Raw genomic sequence first — 24,122 nt, 5'->3', positions numbered from 1 at the left:
AGCCCTCGCACAGAAACGAAGACCCAACACAGTCAAAATAAATAAATTAATAAACTCCTGCCCCCAACATCTAAAAAAAAAAAGATGGCCCAAGGTCACTGGTAGGCCCTGATCAAAAAATAATGGCAAATGTCAGGTGATCTCATAGTCTTTCATTTATATATATCCTTTGGCAACTTGTTAATAACCATACAAGTGAAGCATTAAGAATATGTAAGACGTGGCATTCATAAATCCATCTTTGCATAATACTAGAGTTTATAAAGGATTCTGATTTAGTGTTCTACTAAGAAGTCTGGCTACTAAGCAGTCTGATGCAGCATTGCAAAACTCCTATTCCACATATGAACATGCGTAAGTTAGAATTAGTTTATGTTTTTGGAAAGATACATATCACTGTTATGTTGAGTTTTTTCAGTTGTTTCTGTTTTTTTTATTATAAATTGCTGTTTAGCCTTATCATTATCAATTTAATTTGTTACAGGTTGTTCAGCTAACCCTATAGTGTATATTGATGCATATTTGTATTAATAATATTCTTGGTCTGTAATTTTTCAGTAACTAGAGTTTTAACTACATTGTAGTTAAAATGTGAATTATTCTCCCCATATTAGTAAAGCAGATATATATGTAATCTCCAAAAGTTGGATTGAAAAGTGACACCTCCTTTTTTTTTATCACCCATGGCATATTTACCGGGTCTGAATAGGGTATTTAAAAAAACGTTTGAGAACTGCTGGTGTGAGGAGCTAGTTGGCAGGTCTAGGAGTCAGAGTGAGACTCATTTCTGACTTCTTCCATAGCATAACTCTTATAACTTCAGGACCTTGACAGACGTTGGTTTAAATCTGCTATTTATTGTCTGTGTCCTTGGACTAGTTGCCTAATCTTATCTGTCCCTCAATTTCCTATTTGTTAAATAGGATAAAAAACGTACCTACCTAATCCACTTGTTAGAATTCTAGGTAAGGTGGTGTGTGTAAAATGCTTAGTACTCTGCCTAGCTTATAATTAAGTCTTCAATAATAGTAACCATTATTATTAGGTGAGAAGTACTTTCTGTGTCCCTATTGCAAAATGGTTAATTTGCTACTAGATTGTTACTTTGTTTTAAGCTTCTGCCTTAAAAAAAAAATTTATAGGAGTATAGTTGATTTACAATGTTGTGTTAGTTTCAGGTGTACTTTAATGATACATATACATATATTGATTCTCTTTCAGATTCTTTACCCATATAGGTTATTACAGAATATTGAGTAGAGTTCCCTGTGCTATACAGTAGGTCCTTGCTGGTTATCTATTTTATATATAGTAGTGTGTGTATGTTAATCCCAAGCTCCTAATTTATCCCCACTCCCACATGTTTCCCCTTTGATAACCGTAAGTTTGTTTTCAAAATCTGTGAGTCTGTTTCTGTTTTGTAAATAAGCTCATTTGTCTCATTTTTTAAAAAATTAGATTCCACATATGAGTGATATCATATATTTGTCTTTCACTGTCTGACTTACTTCACTTAGTATGATAATCTCTAGGTCCATCAATGTTGCTGCAAATGACATTATTTTGTTCTTTTTTAAGGCTGAGTAATATTCCATTTTACAATATGTATGTGCCACATCTTCTTTATCCATCTCTCTGTTGATGGACATTTAGGTTTCTTCCATGTCTTGGTTATTGTAAATAGTGCTGCAGTGAACATTGGGGTGCATGTATCTTTTTGAAGTACGGTTTTCTCCAGATATATGCCCAGGAGTGGGATTGCTGGATCATATAGTAGTTCTATTTTTAGTTTTTTAAGGAACCTCCATACTGCTCTCCATAGTGGTTGTACCAGTTTACATTCCCACCAACAGTGTAGGAGGGTTCCCTTTTCTCCACACCCTCTCCAGCATTTATTGTTTGTAGACTTTTTGATTATGGCCATTCTGATTGTAGTTTTGATTTGCATTTCTCTGATAATTAGTGATGTTGAGCATCTTTTCATGTGCTTTTTGGCCATCTGTATGTCTTCTTTGGAGAAATGTCTACTTAGGTCTTCTGCCCATTTTTGGATTGAGCTGTTTTTTTGACATTTTTTTTGACAAACAGCATGAGCTGTTTGTGTATTTTGGAGATTAATCCCTTGTCGGTTGCTTCATTTGCAAATATTTTCTCCTATTCTGTAGGTTGTCTTATTTTTTTTATGGTTTCCTTTGCTGTGCAAAAGCTTTTAAGTTTCATTAGGTCCCATTTGTTTATTTTTGGTTTTATTTTCATTACTCTAGGAGGTGGATCAAAAAAGATATTGGTGCGATTTATGTCAAAGAGTGTTCTGCCTATTTTTTCCTCTAAGAGTTTTATAGTGTCTGGCCTTATATTTAGGTCTTTGATCCATTTTGAGTTTATTTTTGTGTATGGTGTTAGCGAATGTTCTAATTTCATTCTTTTACAGGTAGCTGTCCAATTTTCTCAGAACCACTTATTGAAGGGACTGTCTTTTCTTTGTTGAATAGTTTTGCTTCCTGTGTTGTAGATTAATTGACCATAGGTGCGTGGGTTTATTTCTGGACTTTCTATCCTGTTTCATTGATCTATATTTCTATTTTTGTGCCAGTACTGTACTGTTTTGATTACTGTAGCTCTGTACTATAGTCTTGTCATTTTAATGCCTTTAATATGGAGGTTCATTGTTAATAATAGTGTATGTTTCAAATGACCTTGATAATTGCAAATTTGGGGGTCAGTTTTTTACTGAAATATATTTGACATATAACTGTGTAAATTCACGGTGTACAACATGTTAATTTGCTACATTTATATATTATAATATCATTGCCATTGTACAATAATTAGGACCTCTATCATGTTACATAATTATTTCTTTTTAGTAGTTGGAATAATCAAGTTCTAGTCTCTTAGCAAGTTTGATTATAATACAGTACTGCTGTCTATAGTCACTATGCTGTGTATTAGATCTCTAGGACTTATTGGGGGAGGGGTCACCTTCTTGTAAAATCAGATTACTAGGGGTAGAGTTGTCATAGTGGCCATTTTCTTGTTGTCTGCTTGTGTTGGCAATGTTACATTATCTTCAATCAGTGGTTTCCTTGCAGGAAACTTTTTAAATTCACTTGTCATTTTGTGAGCAATAATTTAATTTAAACTATATAAACTTTGGTAAATTCAAGTAAGCAGTCCCAGGTAAACCTGATATTTCCCTTGAACAAAGGAGGACACTGCCTTTTTTCTCATTTTGCTAGGTTAAAAATATATATCAATATAAGTGTTAAGATTTTCTTCCCAAATTCCTATGGTTTGTATTCAACTCTCCCTAGGATGTGAGTACCCCATTTTAGAGAGCAATTTGCTAATTATTTGAATATTAACTCTTATTCTGACACATGAGTATAACAGATAATTTTTTATAGTTGTTTTGGTACGGTACTTATGGAAGATTACTGTATTTGACTTTCTACAAATCATAAAATCATGGCCTGCTAGTTCTAGAGTTGACATTATTTGTCATCTAGCCCTACCTTCCTCAGTGGACAGTGAGCAACTTTATCTTTCACTAGTCTTTGTGTTTCTGTCACCTAGCACTGGGCCTGTATCGTAGAGAGAGCTCAATAAATCTCTTATTGAATGAATTATATATAGATTCAGAAACTAGTTTGTCCTTTGGCCAAGAAGTGTAGAATCAATGTGGCAATTGGTAAATGGAGTTACATACAGTCTTCATAAAATAATCTCATCAAGTATTTTTATGGTACAGTTCCTTAGTGTTCCAAGTTGAGTATATCTATAAACATTTGTTTACAAACATATAAAATCATAGAATGACAAGAATTTGGAGCTGGACTGGATGTTAGAAATCATTTAATCTTTCTCAGAGAAAAGGGATCTCAGGAATCCCAAGACGAGAAAATGCCCGTGAACTCTTCTTACCATAGCACTTTACTGCCTGGTGATACTACTCTTCTGCAAGGTTTAGAATTGGATTTGCAAAATATCAGAATCAAGGTTACACCTGCTAGTATGGTCAGTCTACACCTGTTTATTCAGACTTTTGGATGACAAGGGTAGAGTATATATCAAAAGAAGTGAGGCATCCTTCCAATGAGAAAGTAGAATGTGATTTTTTGTGAGTGTTTAAGATGCAGACAGGACATCATTTATTTCCCCAAGCAATATTAATTTAAAGTTTAAGGATTACTACTTCAAATTACACACCACATGGGTACTAAGAGCAGAAAGAAATTGCTAAACCATATGCTTATAAATGCCATCTCTTTCCTCAAGAGAAAGATCATTTATATTTTGCAATTAAAAAGCAGAAGGTCTTTTTTCCCATAAAGTTCTTTCAGTCAGGAAATATGGGGGGGTGGTGGAGAGGGTTTCCCAGGGGAGATTTATACAGCATTCAAGGACTCTTTCGCATCTCCACCTGATGGAACTTTGCCTTTTGTCTATTTCCTGATTAAGCTCTGGAGAGTAAACTTTAATTCTAAAAAATATAGTAAGCTCTTGTTAAAGAAAAGTTTGTAAACAGTTCTGCTGGAAGTGAGCTTTAAGTAAAGAAATTGATATTTAGGTCAGCTTGGTTTTTTGAATAAGAGGCAATTATAGCATTACAACATTGTGAACTACATACGGCATTCTCACTTTATTGATGGACATTGTTTACTATTTTGGTTAGAACAAATGGGTGTGGGTTTCTTATAGCATAGTAAATAGTCGATAACCCTGAGAATTTTAGTACTGCGGCTTTAGTCTTTTTTGTTTTTTTCTGATGCATTTGAATCCAGGAGAGTTAACCAACCACAAAAAAAAGTGTAGTTTCTGTACCACCATCCCTGGTAAATAAATTTATAGGAAGTCTCAGAACCCTCAACTAATAATTGTATATGGTATCATGAATGGTACCATTTCCTCTCTCAGAGTAAGTCCCTGCTCCCCCTGCCTTCCTACCCTTCTCTTTCCTCTTACCTTGAAGGAGCAGCTTGAATAAATAGATTGCCCTTGCCCTCTGGGACTATCAGCAGGAGCAAATCTCAGAGCACTTTGTTTGCATCTGAGAAAATCTGTAAATTTAGAAAAAGTCATACTGAAAATCTCATAAGGTGAAGATCTTTAGTTGGGATGTATCAGATAGACTGTCCCAGGCCATGCTACCCAGGTATCTGATATTCATTACTTTTTGCCTGTCTTAGTGTAATGAACTTTTTGTCCTTGACTTCAAGTTGTTAATTAATTTTTAACTGTGGACGTAATATATAGTCCTTCTGCTTACCATTCTGTCTTAGTCATTAAATCAGGTACTACTGGATGTGGCAAATTAAAACACTTGCTGTCTCATTCAAAAGCTAATTTAATTTGTAATTTTAGTAGCCAAAGTTATTGAAATATTTGTGTATAGTTTTATTACAATAAAACATTCTTGTTATAAAAATTTTAAACATTACAGGAATATGTAGTACACTATGTAAAATTTTTCCCACAGCCCTAATCCATTGGGTTAACCCTTGTTAACAATTTGATGTTTGGGGCTTCCCTGGTGGCGCAGTGGTTGAGAGTCCGCCTGCCGATGCAGGGGACACGGGTTCGTGCCCCGGTTGGGGAAGATCCCACATGCCGCGGAGCGGCTGGTCCCGTGGGCCATGGCCGCTGAGCCTGCGCGTCCGGAGCCTGTGCTCCACAATGGGAGAGGCCACAGCGGTGAGAGGCCCGCGTACCGCAAAAAACAAAAACCAAAAAACAAAACAAAACAAAATTTGATGTTTGCTTTCTATGTATTTAACAAAATAAGATTTTATTATAATATTGTTTTGCAGCTTGCCTTTTTGCATGTAAATACATATATTTAAAATTTTTTCAATGTCAATAAAGTATTTAACTTTATTCTTTTAAAATCATTGTATAATATTCCATTGTAGAGGCTTACCATTATTTGTTTATCCAATTCCCATTAAATGGACCTTTAAGTTTTTTCGATTTTTTACTGTTACAGAAAGTGCTGAAGTTGACATTCTTGTGTATTTATTTTTGTGCTCTTGTGTGAATATCCAGCTTACTTCTTTCAGAACGGCCAGCCAACATTTTTTATTGAAAAAATGCATATTTTCTCCCACTGAATTGAAATGCTACATTTATATATACTATACTGAATTCTTATGCATACTTGGGTTTATATCTGGACTAATGTTTCAGTGATATATCTCTCTAATATGACATTGTTTTAATTGTTCTAATTCATGATTTGCTTTCTCATCCAGTAAACTGGCCTCTTCTCATTGTTCTTTTTTTAGAATATATATGAAATCACATATTTATTCTTTCAGATGAACTTCTTTACCTCAATTTACTTTGAAAACTCTGTTGTGATTCTCATCAGGATTACTTTTAATTCCTGTGTTAATTAGAACTGTGTCTCTCAGCTTTACAAACTTATTGGTAAATATAAAATTCTCATTTTTCCTTCTCAGTGTTCTAATATGTGTGCCCATTTGTCAAATTACTGTGTTTAACTGTGTATCCCTACCAAGAATGTTTTGTTGAATTTTGCTTTCTGTTGCTAAAGCATTTTTTGTTTTTGTTTTTTTAATATTTATTTATTTATTTATTTATTTGGCTGCACCGGGTCTTAGTTGTGGCATGCGGGATCTTCGTTGCCACATGCGGGATATTTAGTTGTGGCATGGGAACTTTTAGTTGTGGCATGTGGGATCTAGTTCCCTGACCAGGGATCGACCCCAGTCCCCCTGCATTGGGAGTGCAGAGCCTTAGCCACTGGACCACCACGGAAGTCCCTAAAGCATTATTTTTGTTTACAATATAAAGTACAATAAAATACCAAATATGCTTTTTTCACATGGTGATTTAGAGATGATTGGTCTCTTTACAACATCTCCAAACAGGGTATGTCTCTTCATTTGTTTTTCTTAAGTCCCTCAGAAGAGTTTTATAACTTCCTTTACATGTTCTCTGAGTTTATTCCTAGGTATTGCTTATGTTTTGCAATTATAGATTGCAGGTCATTTCCCTCATATTTTCTAGCTGGTTGTTTTGGGCATGAAAGGTTACTATATATTTCATATACAGTTGACCCTTGAGCAACTCAATGGTTGGGGGGCCTACCCTCTGCACAGTTGAAAATTTGAATGTAATAGTCGGCCTTCCGTGTGAGGTTCCTCTGTATCCGCATTTCCTCCGCATGTGAGGATCCACAGTTGTGGATCGTGTAATACCGTAGCATTTACTATTGAAAAAATCCGAGTATAAGTGGACTCTGCAGTTCAAACCCATGTTCAAGGGTCAACTGTAATAATTTTATGTGGTCACCTTAGTGAACCTTCCTTATTTTCTCATATTTTTTCAGTTGGTTCTCATGGATTTTTCATGTGGGCAATGAGATTATCAGCAAATAGTGATTATTTTGCCTGTTTGTTTCCTAAGCCATTTACCTTTAACTTGGTTTTCTTAATTGTATTGTCTTTTCTTCCTGAAAAATGTTAATAGTGATGAATTAGACATCCTTATCTTATTTCTGAACTTTCTAGGGATGTTTCTACTGTTTTATTATTAACTAGATGCTTATATCTGTTGTAGTTAGGCTGTGTATATGTGTATAAATTTTAGGAGGTATTCTTTTATTCCTATTCAATTAAAACTTCTAAAATAAAAGGAATTTTAGCTTTTATTGAGCTAATTATATGATTTTTTTCTCCTTTAACCTTTTAATTTGATGATAGTTATTTTTCCTAATATTCAAATTTCTTTCTTGGAATTGACCAACTTTGTCATGAATCCTTCTGCTTAATTCTGTTTTCCAATATTATACACAGGCTTTTTTTTTCATGTATACTGATTTTTGAGTGTGTGAATGTGGTCACATCTTTGTGTCAGGCTTATATTGGCTTCATAGGAAGAAGCAGAAAACTTCTCATGTGCACAGGAATAGTTTAAATAACATTCTAATTATCTGATCCTTGAAGTTTTGAAGAAACCTGTCCATGAAACTGTTTGGATCTGGCATGTTAGGAGGTCAGGGGTTAGGAATACATTTAGGCAGGTGGGGTAGGTTATTTTCTTAGTATCCCTTTCTCCTATCCAAATCTAAGTTTAAATAAGTGTATTGGATAGGTTTTTAGGCTCCATGTCTTCAGTCCTATCTATATGAACAGCCCTCATTAAACACCCTGGGTATTGAGTCTCTAAAAAGCTTCCTGGTTGGCATCGTGCTTTCACAGCTTCCTGGGGGAATTTAGCACGTTCGATGTAACTCCGTTGAGAGAGGAGTCTTGAAAGCTTGTGTCTGGTTTCTCCCAGACTTTGCCCCATGTGCTTTTTCAAAACCTTTGCTGATCTTCCTTTGATGCTTTTGTGTAATAAATTGCAGTCATGAGTCCAGACATTTGCTGAGTTATGAGAGTCCATTTCATATGACAGGACAAAACAGTGGTATTAAAAGGCAGTGGCAGAGTTTTAAGACATAACTTTAAAAATGTACTATAACTTTGTCATTACAGGTATGGAAATAATCGCATGGAAGTTAGAACATTTGTCAAAGGCCACGTATGTCATTAGTAGCAGAATAATAAGTATGAAAGCATAAGAAACATGTCAGTAAATAGTTTTACTCCATGAGCTTTAATTTTTTTCTCAATTTTATTTATCAAATTAAACTTGATGGTTTAAAATGTTAAAGTTTTAAATGTTTAAAATGTTAAAGTTTTAAATGTTAAACTTTATTTAACATAAATGTAGTATTTAACATAAATGTAGTATTAAAGTTTATTATGTATCAGTTGAAGATTATTATTATTATTAAAGTTATTAATTTTATTGATGTGTAGTTTCTAAAACATGGTTTTTTTAAATGCAAGTGGATGGATGCAAACTGTCACTTCACAGATAAGCTAGGGCATTGGGCGAAAATATTTTCTGCATATAAGCTATAGCATTGGTACCTTTGTTAGCATCATTTGCATCTTTGCAGTAAGATTAAAAATGGAATCATATCCTAAATAAATATTCTTAGCAGATATTTTGTATATTTATGCACCTGAGAAGGGATGTGAACCTAGAACAGCAGAGTCTAAATCAGTGGCTATTTTGTAGGCTGCTCATAAGAATGGCTTCAAAATAGGGATTCCACATTCCAGACCAATTAAATCAGAATTTCTGGTGGGTGGGGCTCAAGCATCTTTTTTCCTTTTTTAAGCTCCCCATGTGATTCCAGTGTGTGGCAAGCTCATTGAGAATCACTGGTCTAATTAAAATTATTTCTATATGCCAATACAGATTGTGTTTATTCCATACTAAGTGTCTGTTTTCTATACCCGGAAATATTTGCTTTATGTCTCCAGTTGGAAAAGCATAATTAGAATGTAAACTTAGCAAAATGAAATTGTATGTATTAAGAAGTTCAGATCTGGAGAACTTAAGATAGATATTTATATATGTAGTATTAAAGTTTATTATGTATCAGTTGAAGAATTATAAATTTACCTTTGAGCTAGTTAACCAAAATCTATCATTGTCCATCAAGAGTTATTAGTTAATCATTTGAGTCTCACTCATGACCTAGATAAAATTTTAAGATAATATGATACCAGAGAACATATTCAGTGGGTGTATGCGTGGCGTCCTTTCAGCTAGGGAAAGCATCTATTTTGTTTAGAGTCATGCACTGTCATTGAACTATTGGATAGTGATAATGAGAGTTCATGTTGAAGGAAAATGGGATTTGAAATCAGGTACCAGTAGCTTTCAGAATTTCATGGCTGATATAGGAAATGACCATGCTCTTTTGAACATCGTTTGGATAACCCAGCCAGAAACCAAAACAAAAAGCAAAAGCAGTCTTATCCTTTGCCTAGAGTACAGTCAGTCCTTGATCATTTGTTAGAGCAGGGATGGCAAACTATAGCCTGAGGGTTAAATCTGGTCCTTTTCTGTAAATAGTTTTATTGGAACAAAGCCATGCTCATTAATTTACTTATTGTCTCTGGCTGCTTTTAGGCTCCCAATGACGGAGTTGAATGATAGTGACAGAGGCTGTATAGCTTGCAAAACCTAAAATATTTACTATCTGACCCTTTGCAGCAAGTTTGCCGACTTCTGTGTTAGACTGTTGTGTCGCATGTTAGATGATTGAATTTCACATGATCTGCTGACACTCCTAATTGGATCCTCTTAAGCTGAATTTGGTCTTTCACACACAAGTGACTGGAGATGATTCAGTTTTTAGGGCTTTTGAATGCAGGTTGCAGTTGAAGGAGAGGGATTTGCGTTGAGAATGAGGGGAGTATGCTGATAGCCCTCTGATGTTCCTACTATAGGGAGCCAGGAGCTTATTTACTTACCTGGGGTGGGTGTCTCCTTGCCTAACTCATCCTCCATGTTCCTCTGCATCACATTCCTTGCTGTTGCTTCCTCAGTTGGGGGTGGGCATGGAGTAACAAGTAACTGGGGAAACTGGATTGTGAGGATCTTCCACTGCAGTCTCGGGAGATAACGACAGTTTCTCACATACCTTGTTGATAATGGACCTGGATGTGGAGGTTTAAAGATTAGGAGTGGCTTAATCTTTAATCGTGGTACAAGTGGAGAGTTCAAGAAGGTGTGGAGGTCTTGACATATATACACTAATATGTATAAAATGGATAACTAATAAGAACCTGCTGTATAAGAAAATAAATAAAATTCTAAAATTAAAAAAAAAGAAAATGTGGAGGTCTAATGGAGAGAGCATATCTGGCTCATTTCTTCTATTTTCTGGTGCAACAGAGGGGTAGCTGGCTCACCTCTGAGTTGTCAGCCACATCTTCACTTCAGGCACCTGCATGCTAGTGAGGGCTCTCATCCACTTGCTGGGTTACTTACACCTGGAAAAGTACTACCTGCAAATACAGTAGAGGTTTAAGAATATAAAAATTTTTAGCTTTTGAAGAAAATAACTCCCCTTTCTAATATGTAAAGCTGTTAATCAAGTTTTAGCCCTTTGATTTTCAGTTACATTTGTAGAAAGGCATTGCATACAAAAGCAAGGAAGTGAGATTAAATATAATGATGTTCTGGTAAACACAGGCTACCTGATTATCAGGGGTGCAAGTTTGGACTGGAAGTTACAGTCTTCAGAAAAATATTGGAGTTATTCTTTTTTTGAGGGAGGTTAGGATGCTTACTATAAGCTTCTATTAATAAATGTCAAGTTATTTTTCTGTGACTTAAGAAGATTATAATTTTTTATAAAATATTTAAGAGGGTTTCAGACCAAAACCTCTGTAATCATTTGAAATCTTACGATTTGGTTTATTCTTTTTGTGATTTAGGCCTAGATCTGTGCCTGAACAAGTTTTCCACTGGGTCTAGTTAGTTATACCCACCTTAGTAAATATATCTGTGCTAAAAGAGGAGCTCTTCTGGTTGTTGATTTTCCTTTTCCTGAGATACTGAGAAATAAGGGACTTGTAGTTTGAACACAGTTTTCTAGATTGTGATGGCTCCAAGTGCTGTTAGTGTTTGAAAATCCTGACTTTTAGTGTGATAAGGCAGTGAGAATAGTGGAGTTAATGGAAGTAGGCTGAATTGCTTCCCAGAATAGACAGGTTAATATAGATACCAATGATGATGAAATTGCGCTCTTTTGTGATTTTTTTAGATATACATTTTTACTTATCTGTGTTTGTGGTATGTGATTTTCGAAGTGTACTCCCCTCTCCTCACTAACTGTCATCCCTTCTTTATATAATAGATCAACGACTATCATCTGTTCTACAAGATGAGTAACAGCCACCCTCTTCGCCCCTTTACTGCAGTGGGGGAAATTGATCATGTGCACATTTTGTCTGAACATATTGGTGCCTTGTTGATTGGGGAAGAATATGGCGACGTCACATTTGTTGTGGAAAAGAAACGTTTTCCTGCCCACAGGGTAATTTTAGCAGCAAGGTGCCAATATTTTCGGTAAGTGTATATTACTTTTTGAAGATTGAAGTCACTTGTAGAAAACGCTGGTATTTTCCATTCTGTGAAAAATATGTAACAAAACAACAATAAATTCTAGCAGTCATTCAGTTCAACATCTGTAAGAATTTAATCTTTGTCAACTTTTTGTTATGTTTTGAAAATCACCTTTTCCTTTCAGGAGTCATCTTAGAATCATAGGGTTAGGAGGCTTCTTAGGCTAGACTGTACCCGATCAACCATTTTTCAGGGTCTCAACAATATTTCTCAGGCTGAGTCTTTGTTGCCTTCGCCCTCTCCTCACAGTTGATGACTAATGGAACTTAAACTGATTTATTGGCAGATAGGCCTCTTGTTGTACGAGTAGACTGACCTCTGGACTCGCCTGTGAACATGTATACATCTTAGTTTCAGACTACCCAACAGATCTCTAAGACATGCCGTTTGACAACTCCAAAGCAAAGGAAACTTAAATATTTACTGAGACTCAGTTTCATAGTTATATTAGAGCCAAAACTAAACAAAATATGTGTTTAATTAATGTAAAAATCATACTTGTGCATATACGTAGCTATTGTTTGTTACTTAGACCCCTAATTTCCAGGGTTATAAATGTTAAACTGAGGTCTAATTACTCTACTTTTACTTTTACTCTACTTTTTTTTTTTTTTTTTTTTTTTCGGTACGCGGGCCTCTCACTGTTGTGGCCTCTCCCGTTGCGGAGCACAGGCTCCGGATGCGCAGGCCCAGCGGCCGTGGCTCACGGGCGCAGCCGCTCTGCGGCATGTGGGATCCTCCCGGACCGGGGCACGAGCCCGTGTCCCCTGCATCGGCAGGCAAACTCTCAACCACTGCGCCACCAGGCCCTAATTACTCTACATTTTACCTAATCTTAGTTAAAAGGGAATCATCACTGAATTATTGACTGATAATGTATCCTTGACAGATCCATAGAGTCCATATCCAAAAAGTCATGGATTTGCCTGTGAAACTTGATATCGAGAAATTGAGATGCTGAAGGCATGGATAAAATTTCAGTTATCTTCTAGTGAAAACTGCATTCTGATTTTTACAATCAGAATTAACCGAGACAGCAAAACCAACCTAGAGTCACACATTTGTAGTAAAATGTGTTTCTTGGAAATATTTATTGTTTAGCTATAACTCTTACAGTGCTTTATAAACATTTTTAGAACGTTTCATCTTGTAAATATAAAATGCCACTGTAAATACAGCCAGGAGCTTAGAAAAGAGAGGAGTCTATTAAGAGTTCTAGCTAACATGCTCCTATCAAGGCAAGGCAGCTGGCCTTGGTCTTGTCATTATTTGATACCAGCCTCTGTCCTCTGTACACTTTTGTGCTTCTTTCCCTTTTCATTCTTCCATTCATTATATTAAAGTGTCTTGTAAAAGTCCACTCTTCATTAATTTAGAACTTTTCAGCCTTGTGTTTAGTATTTGTTACTATTATATATCTTCCCTCTTTCAAAAATAATTTGAGACAACTGTAGGTGGGTATCTTTTAGGTGATCAGTATATTCTTAAAAGAAACTCAAGTACTTTTAGAAATTTGAAGATCGTATTGAATGAATGGAATACGCTCCCTTCATTTATTGTTCTTGCTGTCTCTTTGTGGGTATTGAACCTTTATAATACCTGATGGCTCAACAGGCTAAACTCAGTCATTACCAATGCTATCTTAGACTGATTCTCATTGCTGACACTGTTCATGTGCAAAGGAAAGTTAACTGTCAGCAGTCAGGAGAGACCTTATGAGTGTGGTCATAGAGCCTATCAGTTCCCAGATAAGGACAAGCTAACTGTACTGGAGGGAACCTTCCACAAGTTGGGGGTTCATATTTAGGCTTCCTAGGGGTCCTCATCAAAACCACTTTTAAAGCATCGAGAATCCAGGTAAGTACCATGGATCACACCGGAGTGGGAGTAGGTCTTGGCAAGATCTCCCCAGGAAGGTATCCTTTAATCTAGCAATTTTAAGGTTATGATTGGATGCTCTCTGGATTCATGGAAACCTTCACAGGTGTTTTTAGGCATACTATAACCCAGTGAGGAAGTATGCTCAGAATATTCATGAATCTTTTGCTGGGTAGTTGCAACTATTTCTGTGAGGCAAGCAAGAATGTCCTGTCTTGCTTTTCCGGGGGACGGTGGGAGGAGTTCTAGGCAAGCATGGAGGGAAACTTTGAAATGCTAGTCCTGCTCTGAGAATCTTAGGAGCACGGGAGTCTCTTTTTGTCCCCTTATTTTCTTGCTCTCACTTTTACACATTTTCTTTCTCACTCATTACTCTTCCTTTTCTGCACTCCTCCCTAGTCCTCCTCTGGCCACCCTTTCTTTCTTGATGGATTGGAAACTTTAACTGGTTCATATTATTTCTCCTAGAGTAATAGAGGTAGAAATGTAAATTTACTACCTGACTGGATTATCTAGTTTTCATTATTTAGATGAGCACATAAGCAATAATGTGGGGATTTTTTTTAATCTGAAAAATACTGGAAGACAAAATAGAAAAGTCAAATTATCCATAATCCCATCATGAATTTCATTTTTAATTTATAAACTGACAAATGAAGACCCTTCCCTTTCAGCCATCTAATCCTATTCCCTAGAGACAACCACTGTTAACAGTTTAATATGTATTTCCCCTCAATATAAATAGATATATCTATATATACCTGTGTGCATACAAATGTAAGTGTGTGTTATACACTCTTTTCCATGCAACACATAGGGATCTGCAAACTGACTTACCAACTATATCCTGGACATCTTTCCAAGACAGTATATTTTGATCTCCCTTGATCTTTCTAATGGCTGCATAGAATGTGTATATCATAGTTTTTTCAACCATGTGCCTCTTGATGGACATTTAAGATTTTTTCCATTGTTTCAATATATCTTCTTATACATTTATCTTTATCTTGCTGTACTATCTTATACATTTACCTTTATCCTAAAGGTGAGATTACTGAGTTGAAGGGTATGCACATTTTAGATTTGAATAAATATTACTTAAATTCCTTTCCAAAAAGGGATACCCATTTATACTCTCAAAGCAGTGCATGAGAAAACCTGTTTTTCCATTGTTTTTGCAGTGCTGAATATTAACAGGTTTTTAATTTCTGCCAGCCTGACAGGGAGAATGGCGCCTGCTTGTGTTTAATTGTTTTCCTGATTATCTTTTCCTCTGGAGCTTTACTTTTTAAACTACTTTCTTGACCTTTAACAGGTTTATATTGATTTCACTGTTCCTCTCAAAAGAGCACTTTCATCTTTCTAATTAATGAATGTCTATTATGTATCTTGAGCTCTCAGGATTATTCGTTAGTTCAATTTATAGAATTAATTCAAAATAGTTTTTAAATTATGTCTTTCTTAAGAGAACTATTTTAAGTTATTATTATGCATTTCTTCACCTGAATCTTTGTGTCATTAAACACATGTATGTTTTTTATAATGTTGATAACCTTTATTTCATAATTTTGTAGCACATCCTATTTGAAGTTTTTCTCATGTGTTTCTTCTCTGATGTGCAGAGCATTACTGTATGGTGGAATGCGAGAATCTCAGCCTGAAGCCGAAATCCCTCTCCAAGACACCACTGCAGAAGCATTCACAATGCTACTTAAATACATCTACACTGGGCGGGCAACGCTGACAGATGAGAAGGAGGAGGTGCTGCTGGACTTTTTGAGCCTGGCTCATAAATATGGATTTCCAGAGCTGGAGGATTCTACCTCTGAGTACCTCTGCACCATACTTAACATTCAGAATGTCTGTATGACTTTTGATGTTGCCAGTCTCTACTCCCTTCCCAAGTTAACGTCCATGTGCTGCATGTTTATGGACAGAAATGCTCAGGAGGTGCTCTCAAGCGAAGGCTTCCTCTCCCTTTCTAAGGTGTGTCATTGTCTACAAGTAATTTACAGGCATGCACTGTTTTATTTATATCTGTAAGTTAGAAATATGGCAGTGAACTAAGAATAAAAAAATAAAAACCATTAGTGTGGAAGAGGTTGTCTAGCCACCTGCCTCTGGCTGCTGAGACTCTAGATCATATAAGAGAGAGGCAGATTGCTGCTGTTTTCTTTTAAGGTTCTTCAGATAAGTTCTATGTGCAAAAGAGACTGTGCTGCTGGTGGTTGTTTTCAATGTGATGGCATCAAATAAGCTCCTTTGTGGTGTTGCATCCTGTTTTTTGGTTTTGTATTTCTCTGACAGAGTGTTACTAATAATTCCTTATTGAGGGGGAAGATTCATAAAGAAGATCTGATGTTTCATTGGATGTCTTTAAGTCATTGTCGTTTTTTATTTTCTGGCCCAGAATTCACTATTGTACAATGTTTTATACCATATAATAGCTAGAATAAAACTGTTTTTCCCAAATCTTCCTCTCAACCCTGGTGATTGTCTTTCCTTTCCCTTTCTGTGTTCCTCCTAGGACCTGACTTCTTCGAATGAGAAAACCTCTTTAAAAAGCTACAAGTCTTGATTTGAGTGTAACTTTGATTTTTATTGTCCTAGTTAATTTTCAAAGGCAAGGATCTTGTAGGGTCGCACAGTGTTGCTGGCAGTCAGTTCAGAAATCTGAGAACCAAAAGTGTGGTGGTGCAGTAATACTGTGGAACAAAAGGTTTGAATTTTAAATGCTAGATGCATCTTACCGGCTCATAAATGCAAACTCTGCTGAAGAACCTGTATGGGGTGACAGCGTCTCACACTGCTGTTTTTCTTGTTATTTTACTAAAGATGGGTGCAAATGTGCTGGAAAGACTAGGTACAAGATGCCTACGGCTATTCACACAGCCATAATGGGCAAAAGAGTACATGGCAGAAAGAATAAGGAAAGAAGATGGTCAAGAAGCGTTAGCTGCTTAAATATAAGTGATACTTGCAGTTCAGTAAAGTTTTAGTGATTGATCATGCACATGGTTGAGCTCCATAATAACTGGAATTTTTCCTTTTTATCCTTTTCAGGCAGCACTTTTAAACATCGTATTAAGAGATTCATTTGCAGCTCCTGAAAAAGATATCTTCCTAGCCTTGTTAAACTGGTGTAAGCATAATTCAAAGGAGAATCATGCTGAAATCATGCAGGCTGTCCGTTTGCCTCTGATGAGCCTCACTGAACTTCTGAATGTCGTGAGGCCTTCGGGACTATTGTCTCCTGATGCCATTCTGGATGCTATTAAAGTTCGATCAGAGAGCCGGGACATGGACCTCAATTACAGAGGCATGCTCAGTAAGTACCTATTTATGCTAATCTCACCAAGAAGTTTTGTTTGCATCCTGTGACAGGCCCAGCTACAAAACTCTAGCTACAAAACTGTAGTTCAGGTAAACATGGTATGTGTCAATCTGAGAACATAGAGCTCTGCTTCCTGTGGAATGCCTTTCCGACTCCTTCTTCTGCTAATTCCTCCTGAGATTGCTTAGCCTCTGTAGACCACAAAATAGGTATTTCTTGCCATTTCTGGACAAATTTCTCCAGCCACTCCCTAGAATGTCAAAAGTTAGATACTTTCTCATGTTAAGATCTTTCCTCCTTTCCTCCATCAAATCAGTACTGAGTGCATGCTATATGCTTATTATTATTTTAGGTGCCATGAACACGGAGATTCTAAATAAAAATAATAATGGGTAACACTTGCATAGCATTTCCAATACTTATATGGTATTTTTCTTATTAATAAAACTAATAGCAATGAACACTTATGAAATGCTTATATATATCAGTAACAGTCCTACATGATGATTTAATTCTCACAATAACCCTTTGAGATAAAAACCTATTATTTTTTCCTATTTATTTATTTATTTTAAGTGAAGATAATACAATTTTTTTAATTTAATTTTTTAATTTAATTTTTATTTTTTTATATAGCAGGTTCTTATTAGTTATCCATTTTATACATATTAGTGTATATATGTCAATCCCAATCTCCCAATTCATCACACACACACACACACACCCTGCCACTTTCCCCACTTGGTGTCCATACGTTTGTTCTCTACATCTGTGTCTCTATTTCTACCCTGCAAACCGGTTCATCTGTACCAGTTTTCTAGGTTCCACATACATGCGTTAATATACAATTTTTGTTTTTCTCTTTCTGACTTACTTCACTCTGTATGAGAGTCTCTAGATCCATACACGTCTCTACAAATGACCCAATTTCGTTCCGTTTTATGGCTGAGTAATACTCCATTGTATACATTTACCACATCTTCTTTATCTGTTAGTCTGTCGATGGTCTTTTAGGTTGCTTCCATGACCTGGCTATTGTAAATAGTGCTGCAATGAACATTGGGGTGGATGTGTCTTTTTGAATTATGGTTTTCTCTGGGTATATGCCCAGTAGTGGGATTGCTGGGTCATATGGTAGTTCTATTTGTAGTTTTTTTAAGGAACCTCCATACTGTTCTCCACAGTGGCTGTATCAATTTACATTCCCACCAACAGTGCAAGAGGGTTCCCTTTTCTCCACACCCTCTCCAGCATTTGTTGTTTGTAGATTTTCTGATGATGCCCATTCTAACTGGTGTGAGGTGATACCTCATTGTAGTTTTGATTTGCATTTCTATAATAATTAGTGATGTTGAGCAGCTTTTCATGTGCTTCTTGGCCATCTGTATGTCTTCTTTGGAGAAATGTCTATTTAGGTCTTCTGCCCATTTTTGGATTGGGTTGTTTGTTTTTTTAATATTGAGCTGCATGAGCTGTTTATATATTTTTGAGATTAATCCTTTGTCCATTGATTCGTTTGCAAATATTTTCTCCCATTCTGAGGGTTGTCTTTTCATCTTGTAGTTTCCTTTGCTTTGCAAAAGCTTTCAAGTTTCATTAGGTCCCATTTGTTTTTCTTTTTATTTCTGTTACTCTAGAAGGTGGATCAAAAAAGATCTTGCTGTGATTTATGTCAGAGTGTTCTGTCTATGTTTTCCTCTAAGAGTTTTATGGTGTCCAGTCTTACATTTAGGTCTCTAATCCATTTGGAGTTTATTTTTGTGTATGGTGTTAGGGAGCGCTCTAATTTAATTCTTTTACATGTAGCTGTCCAGTTTTCCCAGCACCAGTTTTTGAAGAGATTGTCCTTTCTCCATTGTATATCCTTGCCTCCTTTGTCATAGATTAGTTGACCATAGGTGCGTGGGTTTATCTCTTGAGCTTTCTATCTTTGTTCCATTGATCTATGTTTCTGTTTTTGTGCCAGTACCATATTGTCTTGATTACTGTAGCTTTGTAGTATAGTCTGAAGTGAGGAAGTCTGATTCCTCCAGCTCCATTTTTTCCCCTCAAGACTGCTTTGGCTATTCGGGGTCTTTTGTGTCTCCATACAAATTTTAAGATTTTTTGTTCTAGTTCTGGAAAAAAATGCCATTGGTAATTTGATAGGGATTGCATTGAATCTGTAGATTGCTTTGGGTAGTATAGTTATTTTCACAATATTGATTCTTCCAATCCAAGAACATGGTATATCTCTCCATCTGTTGGTATCATCTTTAATTTCTTTCATCAGTGTCTTATAGCTTTCTGCATACAGGTCTTTTGTCTCCATAGGTAGGTTTATTCCTAGGTATTTTATTCTTTTTGTTGCAGTGGTAAATGGGACTGTTTCCTTAATTTCTCTTTCAGATTTTTCATCATTAATGTATAGGAATGCAAGAGATTTCTGTGCATTAACTTTGTATCCTGCAACTTTACCAAATTCATTGATTAGCTCTAGTAGTTTTCTGGTGGCATCTTTAGGATTCTCTGTGTATAGTATCATGTCAGCTGCAAACACTGACAGATTTACTTCTTCTTTTCTAATTTGTATTCCTTTTATTTCCTTTTCTTCTCTGATTGCCGTGGCTAGGCCTTCCAAAACTGTGTTGAATAATAGTGGCGAGAGTGGACATCCTTGTGTTGTTCCTGATCTTAGTGGAATTGCTTTCAGGTTTTCACCATTGAGAATGATGTTTGCTGTGGGTTTGTTGTATATGGCCTTTATTATGTTGAGGTAGGTTTCCCTCTATTCCCACTTTCTGGAGAGTTTTTATCATAAGTGGGTGTTGAATTTTGTCAAAAGCTTTTTATTCATCTATTGTCCTCTGGTTTTTCTCCTTCAATTTGTTAATATGGTGTATCACATTGATGGATTTGTGTATATTGAAGAATCGTTGCATCCCTGGGATAAATCCCACATGGTCATGGTGTATGATCCTTTTAATGTGTTGTTGGATTCTGTTTGCTGGTATTTTGTTGAGGATTTTTGCATCTATATTCACCAGTAATAATGGTCTGTGATTTTCTTTTTTTGTAGTATCTTTGTCTGGTTTTGGTATCAGGGTGATGGTGGCCTTGTAGAATGAGTTTGGGAGTGTTCCTCTCTCTGCTATATTTTGGAAGAGTTTGAGAAGGATGGGTGTTAGCTCTTCTCTAAATGTTTGATAGAATTCACCTGTGAAGCCATCTGGTCCTGGACTTTTGTTCGTTGGAAGATTTTAAATCACAGTTTCAATTTCATTGCTTGTGATTGGTCTGTTCATATATTCTATTTCCTCCTGGTTCAGTCTTGGAAGGTTTTACCTTTCTAAGAATTTGTCCATTTCTTCCAGGTTGTCCATTTTATTGGCATAGAGTTGCTTGTAGTAATCTCTCATGATCCTTTGTATTTCTGCAGTGTCAGTTGTTACTTCTCCTTTTTCATTTCTAATTCTATTGATTTGAGTCGTCTCCCTGTTTTTCTTGATGAGTCTGGCTAATGATTTTTCAATTTTGTTTATCTTCTCAAAGAACCAGCTTTTACTTTTATTGATCTTCGTTCTTGTTTTCTTTGTTTCTGTTTCATTTATTTCTGCTCTGATCTTTATGATTTCTTTCCTTCTGCTAACTTTAGGTTTTTTTTTGTTCTTTTTTCTCTAATTGCTTTAGGTGTAAGGTTAGGTTGTTTATTTGAGATATTTCTTGTTTCTTAAGGTAAGATTGTATTGCTTATTATAAACTTCCCTCTTAGAACTGCTTTTGCTGCATCCCATAGGCTTTGGGTCATCATGTTTTCATTGTCATTTGTTTCTAGGTATTTTTTGATTTCCTCTTTTATTTCTTCAGTGATCTCTTGGTTATTAAGTAGTGTATTGTTTAGCCTCCATGTGCTTGTATTTTTTACAGATTTTTTCCTGTAATTGATATCTAGTCTCATAGCATTGTGGTCGGAAAAGATGCTTGATACGATTTCAATTTTCTTAAATTTACCGGGGCTTGATTTGTGACCCAAGATATGATCTATCCTGGAGAATGTTCCATGAGCACTTGAGAAGAATTTGTATTCTGTTGTTTTTGTATGGAATGTCCTATAAATATCAATTAAGTCCATCTTGTTTAATGTATGATTTAATGCTTGTGTTTCCTTGTTTATTTTCATTTTGGATCATCTGTCCATTGGTGAAAGTGGGGTGTTGAAGTCCCCTACTATGATTGTGTTACTGTCGATTTCCCCTTTTATGGCTGTTAGTATTTGCCGTATGTATTGAGGTGCTCCTATGTTGGGTGCATAAATATTTACATTTGTTATATCTTCTTCTTGGATCGATCCCTTGATCATTATGTAGTGTCCTTCTTTGTGTCTTGTAATAGTCTTTAAAGTCTATTTTGTCTGTTATGAGAATTGCTACTCCATCTTTCTTTTGATTTCTATTTGCATGGAATATCTTTTTCCATCCCCTCACTTTCAGTCAGTGTGTGTCCCTAGGTCTGAAGTGGGTCTCTTGTAGACAGCATATATATGGGTCTTGTTTTTGTATCCATTCAGCTAGTCTGTGTCTTTTGATTAGAGCTTTTAATCCATTTACATTTAAGGTAATTATCGATATGTATGTTCCTATTCCCATTTTCTTAATTGTTTTGGGTTGTTATTGTAGGTCTTTTCCTTCTCTTGTGTTTCCTGCCTAGAGAAGTTCCTTTAGCATTTGTTGTAAAGCTGGTTTGGTGGTGGTGAATTCTCTCAGCTTTTGCTTGTCTGTAAAGGTTTTAATTTCTCCGTCAAATCTGAATGACATCCCTGCTGGGTAGAGTAATCTTGGTTGTAGGTTTTTCTCCTTCATCACTTTAAATTATGTCCTGCCACTCATTCTGGCTTTCAGAGTTTCTGCTGAAAGATCAGCTGTTAACCTTATGGGGGTTCCCTTGTGTGTTATTTTTTGTTTTTCCATTGCTGCTTTTAATATTGTTTCTTTGTATTTAATTTTTGATAGTTTGCTTATTATGTGTCTTGGCATATTTCTCCTTGGATTTATCCTGTATGGCACTCTCTGTGCTTCCTGGACTTGATTAATTATTTCCTTCCCCATATTAGGGAAGTTTTCAACTATAATCTCTTCAAATATTTTCTCAGTCCCTTTCTTTTTCTCTTCTTCTCCTGAGACCCCTACAATTCACATGTTGGTGCGTTTAATGTTGTCCCAGAGGTCTCTGAGACTGTCCTCAGTTCTTTTCATTCTTTTTTCTTTATTCTGCTCTGCAGTAGTTATTTCCACTATTTTATCTTCCAGGTCCCTTATCCGTTCTTCTGCCTCAGTTATCCTGCTATTGATTCCTTCTAGAGAATTTTTAATTTCATTTATTGTGTTGTTCATCATTGTTTCTTTGCTCTTTAGTTCTTCTAGGTCCTTGTTAAACGTTCCTTGTATTTCCTCTATTCTATTTCCAAGATTTTGTATCATCTTTACTATCACTATTCTGAATTCTTTTTCAGTTAGACTGCCTATTTCCTCTTCATTTGTTTGGTCTGGTGGGTTTTTACCTTGCTCCTTCATCTGCTGTGTGTTTTTCTGTCTTCTCATTTTGCTTAACTTACTGTGTTTGGGGGCTTCTTTTCTCAGGCTGCAGGTTCGTTGTTCTCGTTGTTTTTGGTGTCTGTCCCCACTGGCTTAGGTTGGTTCAGTGGGTTGTGTAGGCTTCCTGGTGGAGGGGACTGGTACCTGTGTTCTGGTGGATGAGGCTGGATCTTGTCTTTCTGGTGGGCAGGTCCACGTCTGGTGGTGTTTTTTGGGGTGTCTTTGGCCTTATTATGATTTTAAGCAGCCACTCTGCTAATGGAATAGGTTGTGTTCCTGTTTTGCTAATTGTCGGGCATAGCATGTCCAGCACTGTAGCTTGATGGTAGTTGAGTGAAGGTGGGTCTTGGCGTTGAGATGGAGATCTCTGGGAGATTTTCGCTGTTTAATTTTACATGGAGCTGGGAGGTCTCTTGTGGACCAGTGTCCTGAAATTGGCTCTCCCACCTCAGAGGCACAGCCCTCACGCCTGGCTGGAGCACCAAGAACCTTTCATCCACACGGCTCAGAAGAAAAGGGAGAAATAATAGAAAGAAAGAAGGAAGGTAAAATAAAATAAAATAAAGTTATTAAAATAAAAACTATTAAGGAAAAAATTTTAAAAAGTAAAAAAAAAACCTAAGAAAAACCGGACGTACAGAACCCTAGGACAAATGGTAAAAGCAAAGCGTATACAGACAAAATCACACACAGAAGCATACATACACACACTCACAAAAAGAGAAAAAGGGAAAATATATTATATCTTTGCTCCCAAAGTCCACCTCCTCAGTTTGGGATGATTCGTTGTTTATTCAGGTATTGCACAGATGCAGGGTTCATCAAGTTGACTCTGGAGATTTAATCCGCTGCTTCTGAGGCTGCTGGGAGAAATTTCCCTTCCTCTTCTTTGTTCGCACAGCTCCCGAAGTTCAGCTTTGGATTTGGACCCACCTCTGTGTGTAGGTCTCCTGAGGGCGTCTGTTCTTCACTCAGACGGGACGGGGTTAAGGGAGCAGCTGATTCGGGGGCTCTGGCTCACTCAGGCTGCGGGGAGTGGGGGATACAGATGCGGGAGAGCCTGCGGTGGCAGAGGCTAGTGTGACGTTGCAACAGCCTGAGGCGCACCGTGTGTTCTCCTGGGGAAGTTGTCCTTGGATCATGGGACCCTGGCAGTGGCGGGCTGCACAGGCTCCAGGAGGGGAGGTGTGGAGAGTGACCTGTGCTCGCACACAGGCTTCTTGGTGGCGGCAGCAGCAGCCTTAGCATCTCATGCCCGTCTCTGGGGTCCACGCTGATAGCCGTGGCTCGCGCCCGTCTCTGGAGCTCCTTTAAGCAGCCCTCTTAATCCCCTCTTC

General features: G+C 36.7%; 1 protein-coding gene across 1 annotated transcript in view; it reads left to right on the top strand.

The window, feature by feature from the left end:
* Window positions 1–24,122, top strand: part of BTBD9 (BTB domain containing 9) — a 412,377-nt gene that overhangs the window by 24,288 nt on the left and 363,967 nt on the right. The window contains exons 2-4 of the mRNA XM_082847528.1: window positions 11,735–11,946; window positions 15,504–15,867; window positions 16,945–17,209. Of these exons, the coding sequence (XP_082703654.1) occupies window positions 11,762–11,946; window positions 15,504–15,867; window positions 16,945–17,209 (814 nt within the window). The 5' untranslated portion in view covers window positions 11,735–11,761. The remainder of the gene's footprint in view (window positions 1–11,734; window positions 11,947–15,503; window positions 15,868–16,944; window positions 17,210–24,122) is intronic.

Source organism: Leucopleurus acutus (genome assembly GCF_964270905.1).
Source record: "Leucopleurus acutus genome assembly, chromosome: 10".
In the NCBI taxonomy this organism is placed as follows: Eukaryota; Metazoa; Chordata; class Mammalia; order Artiodactyla; family Delphinidae; genus Leucopleurus; species Leucopleurus acutus.
This window is presented reverse-complemented; position numbering and strand designations above follow the sequence as displayed.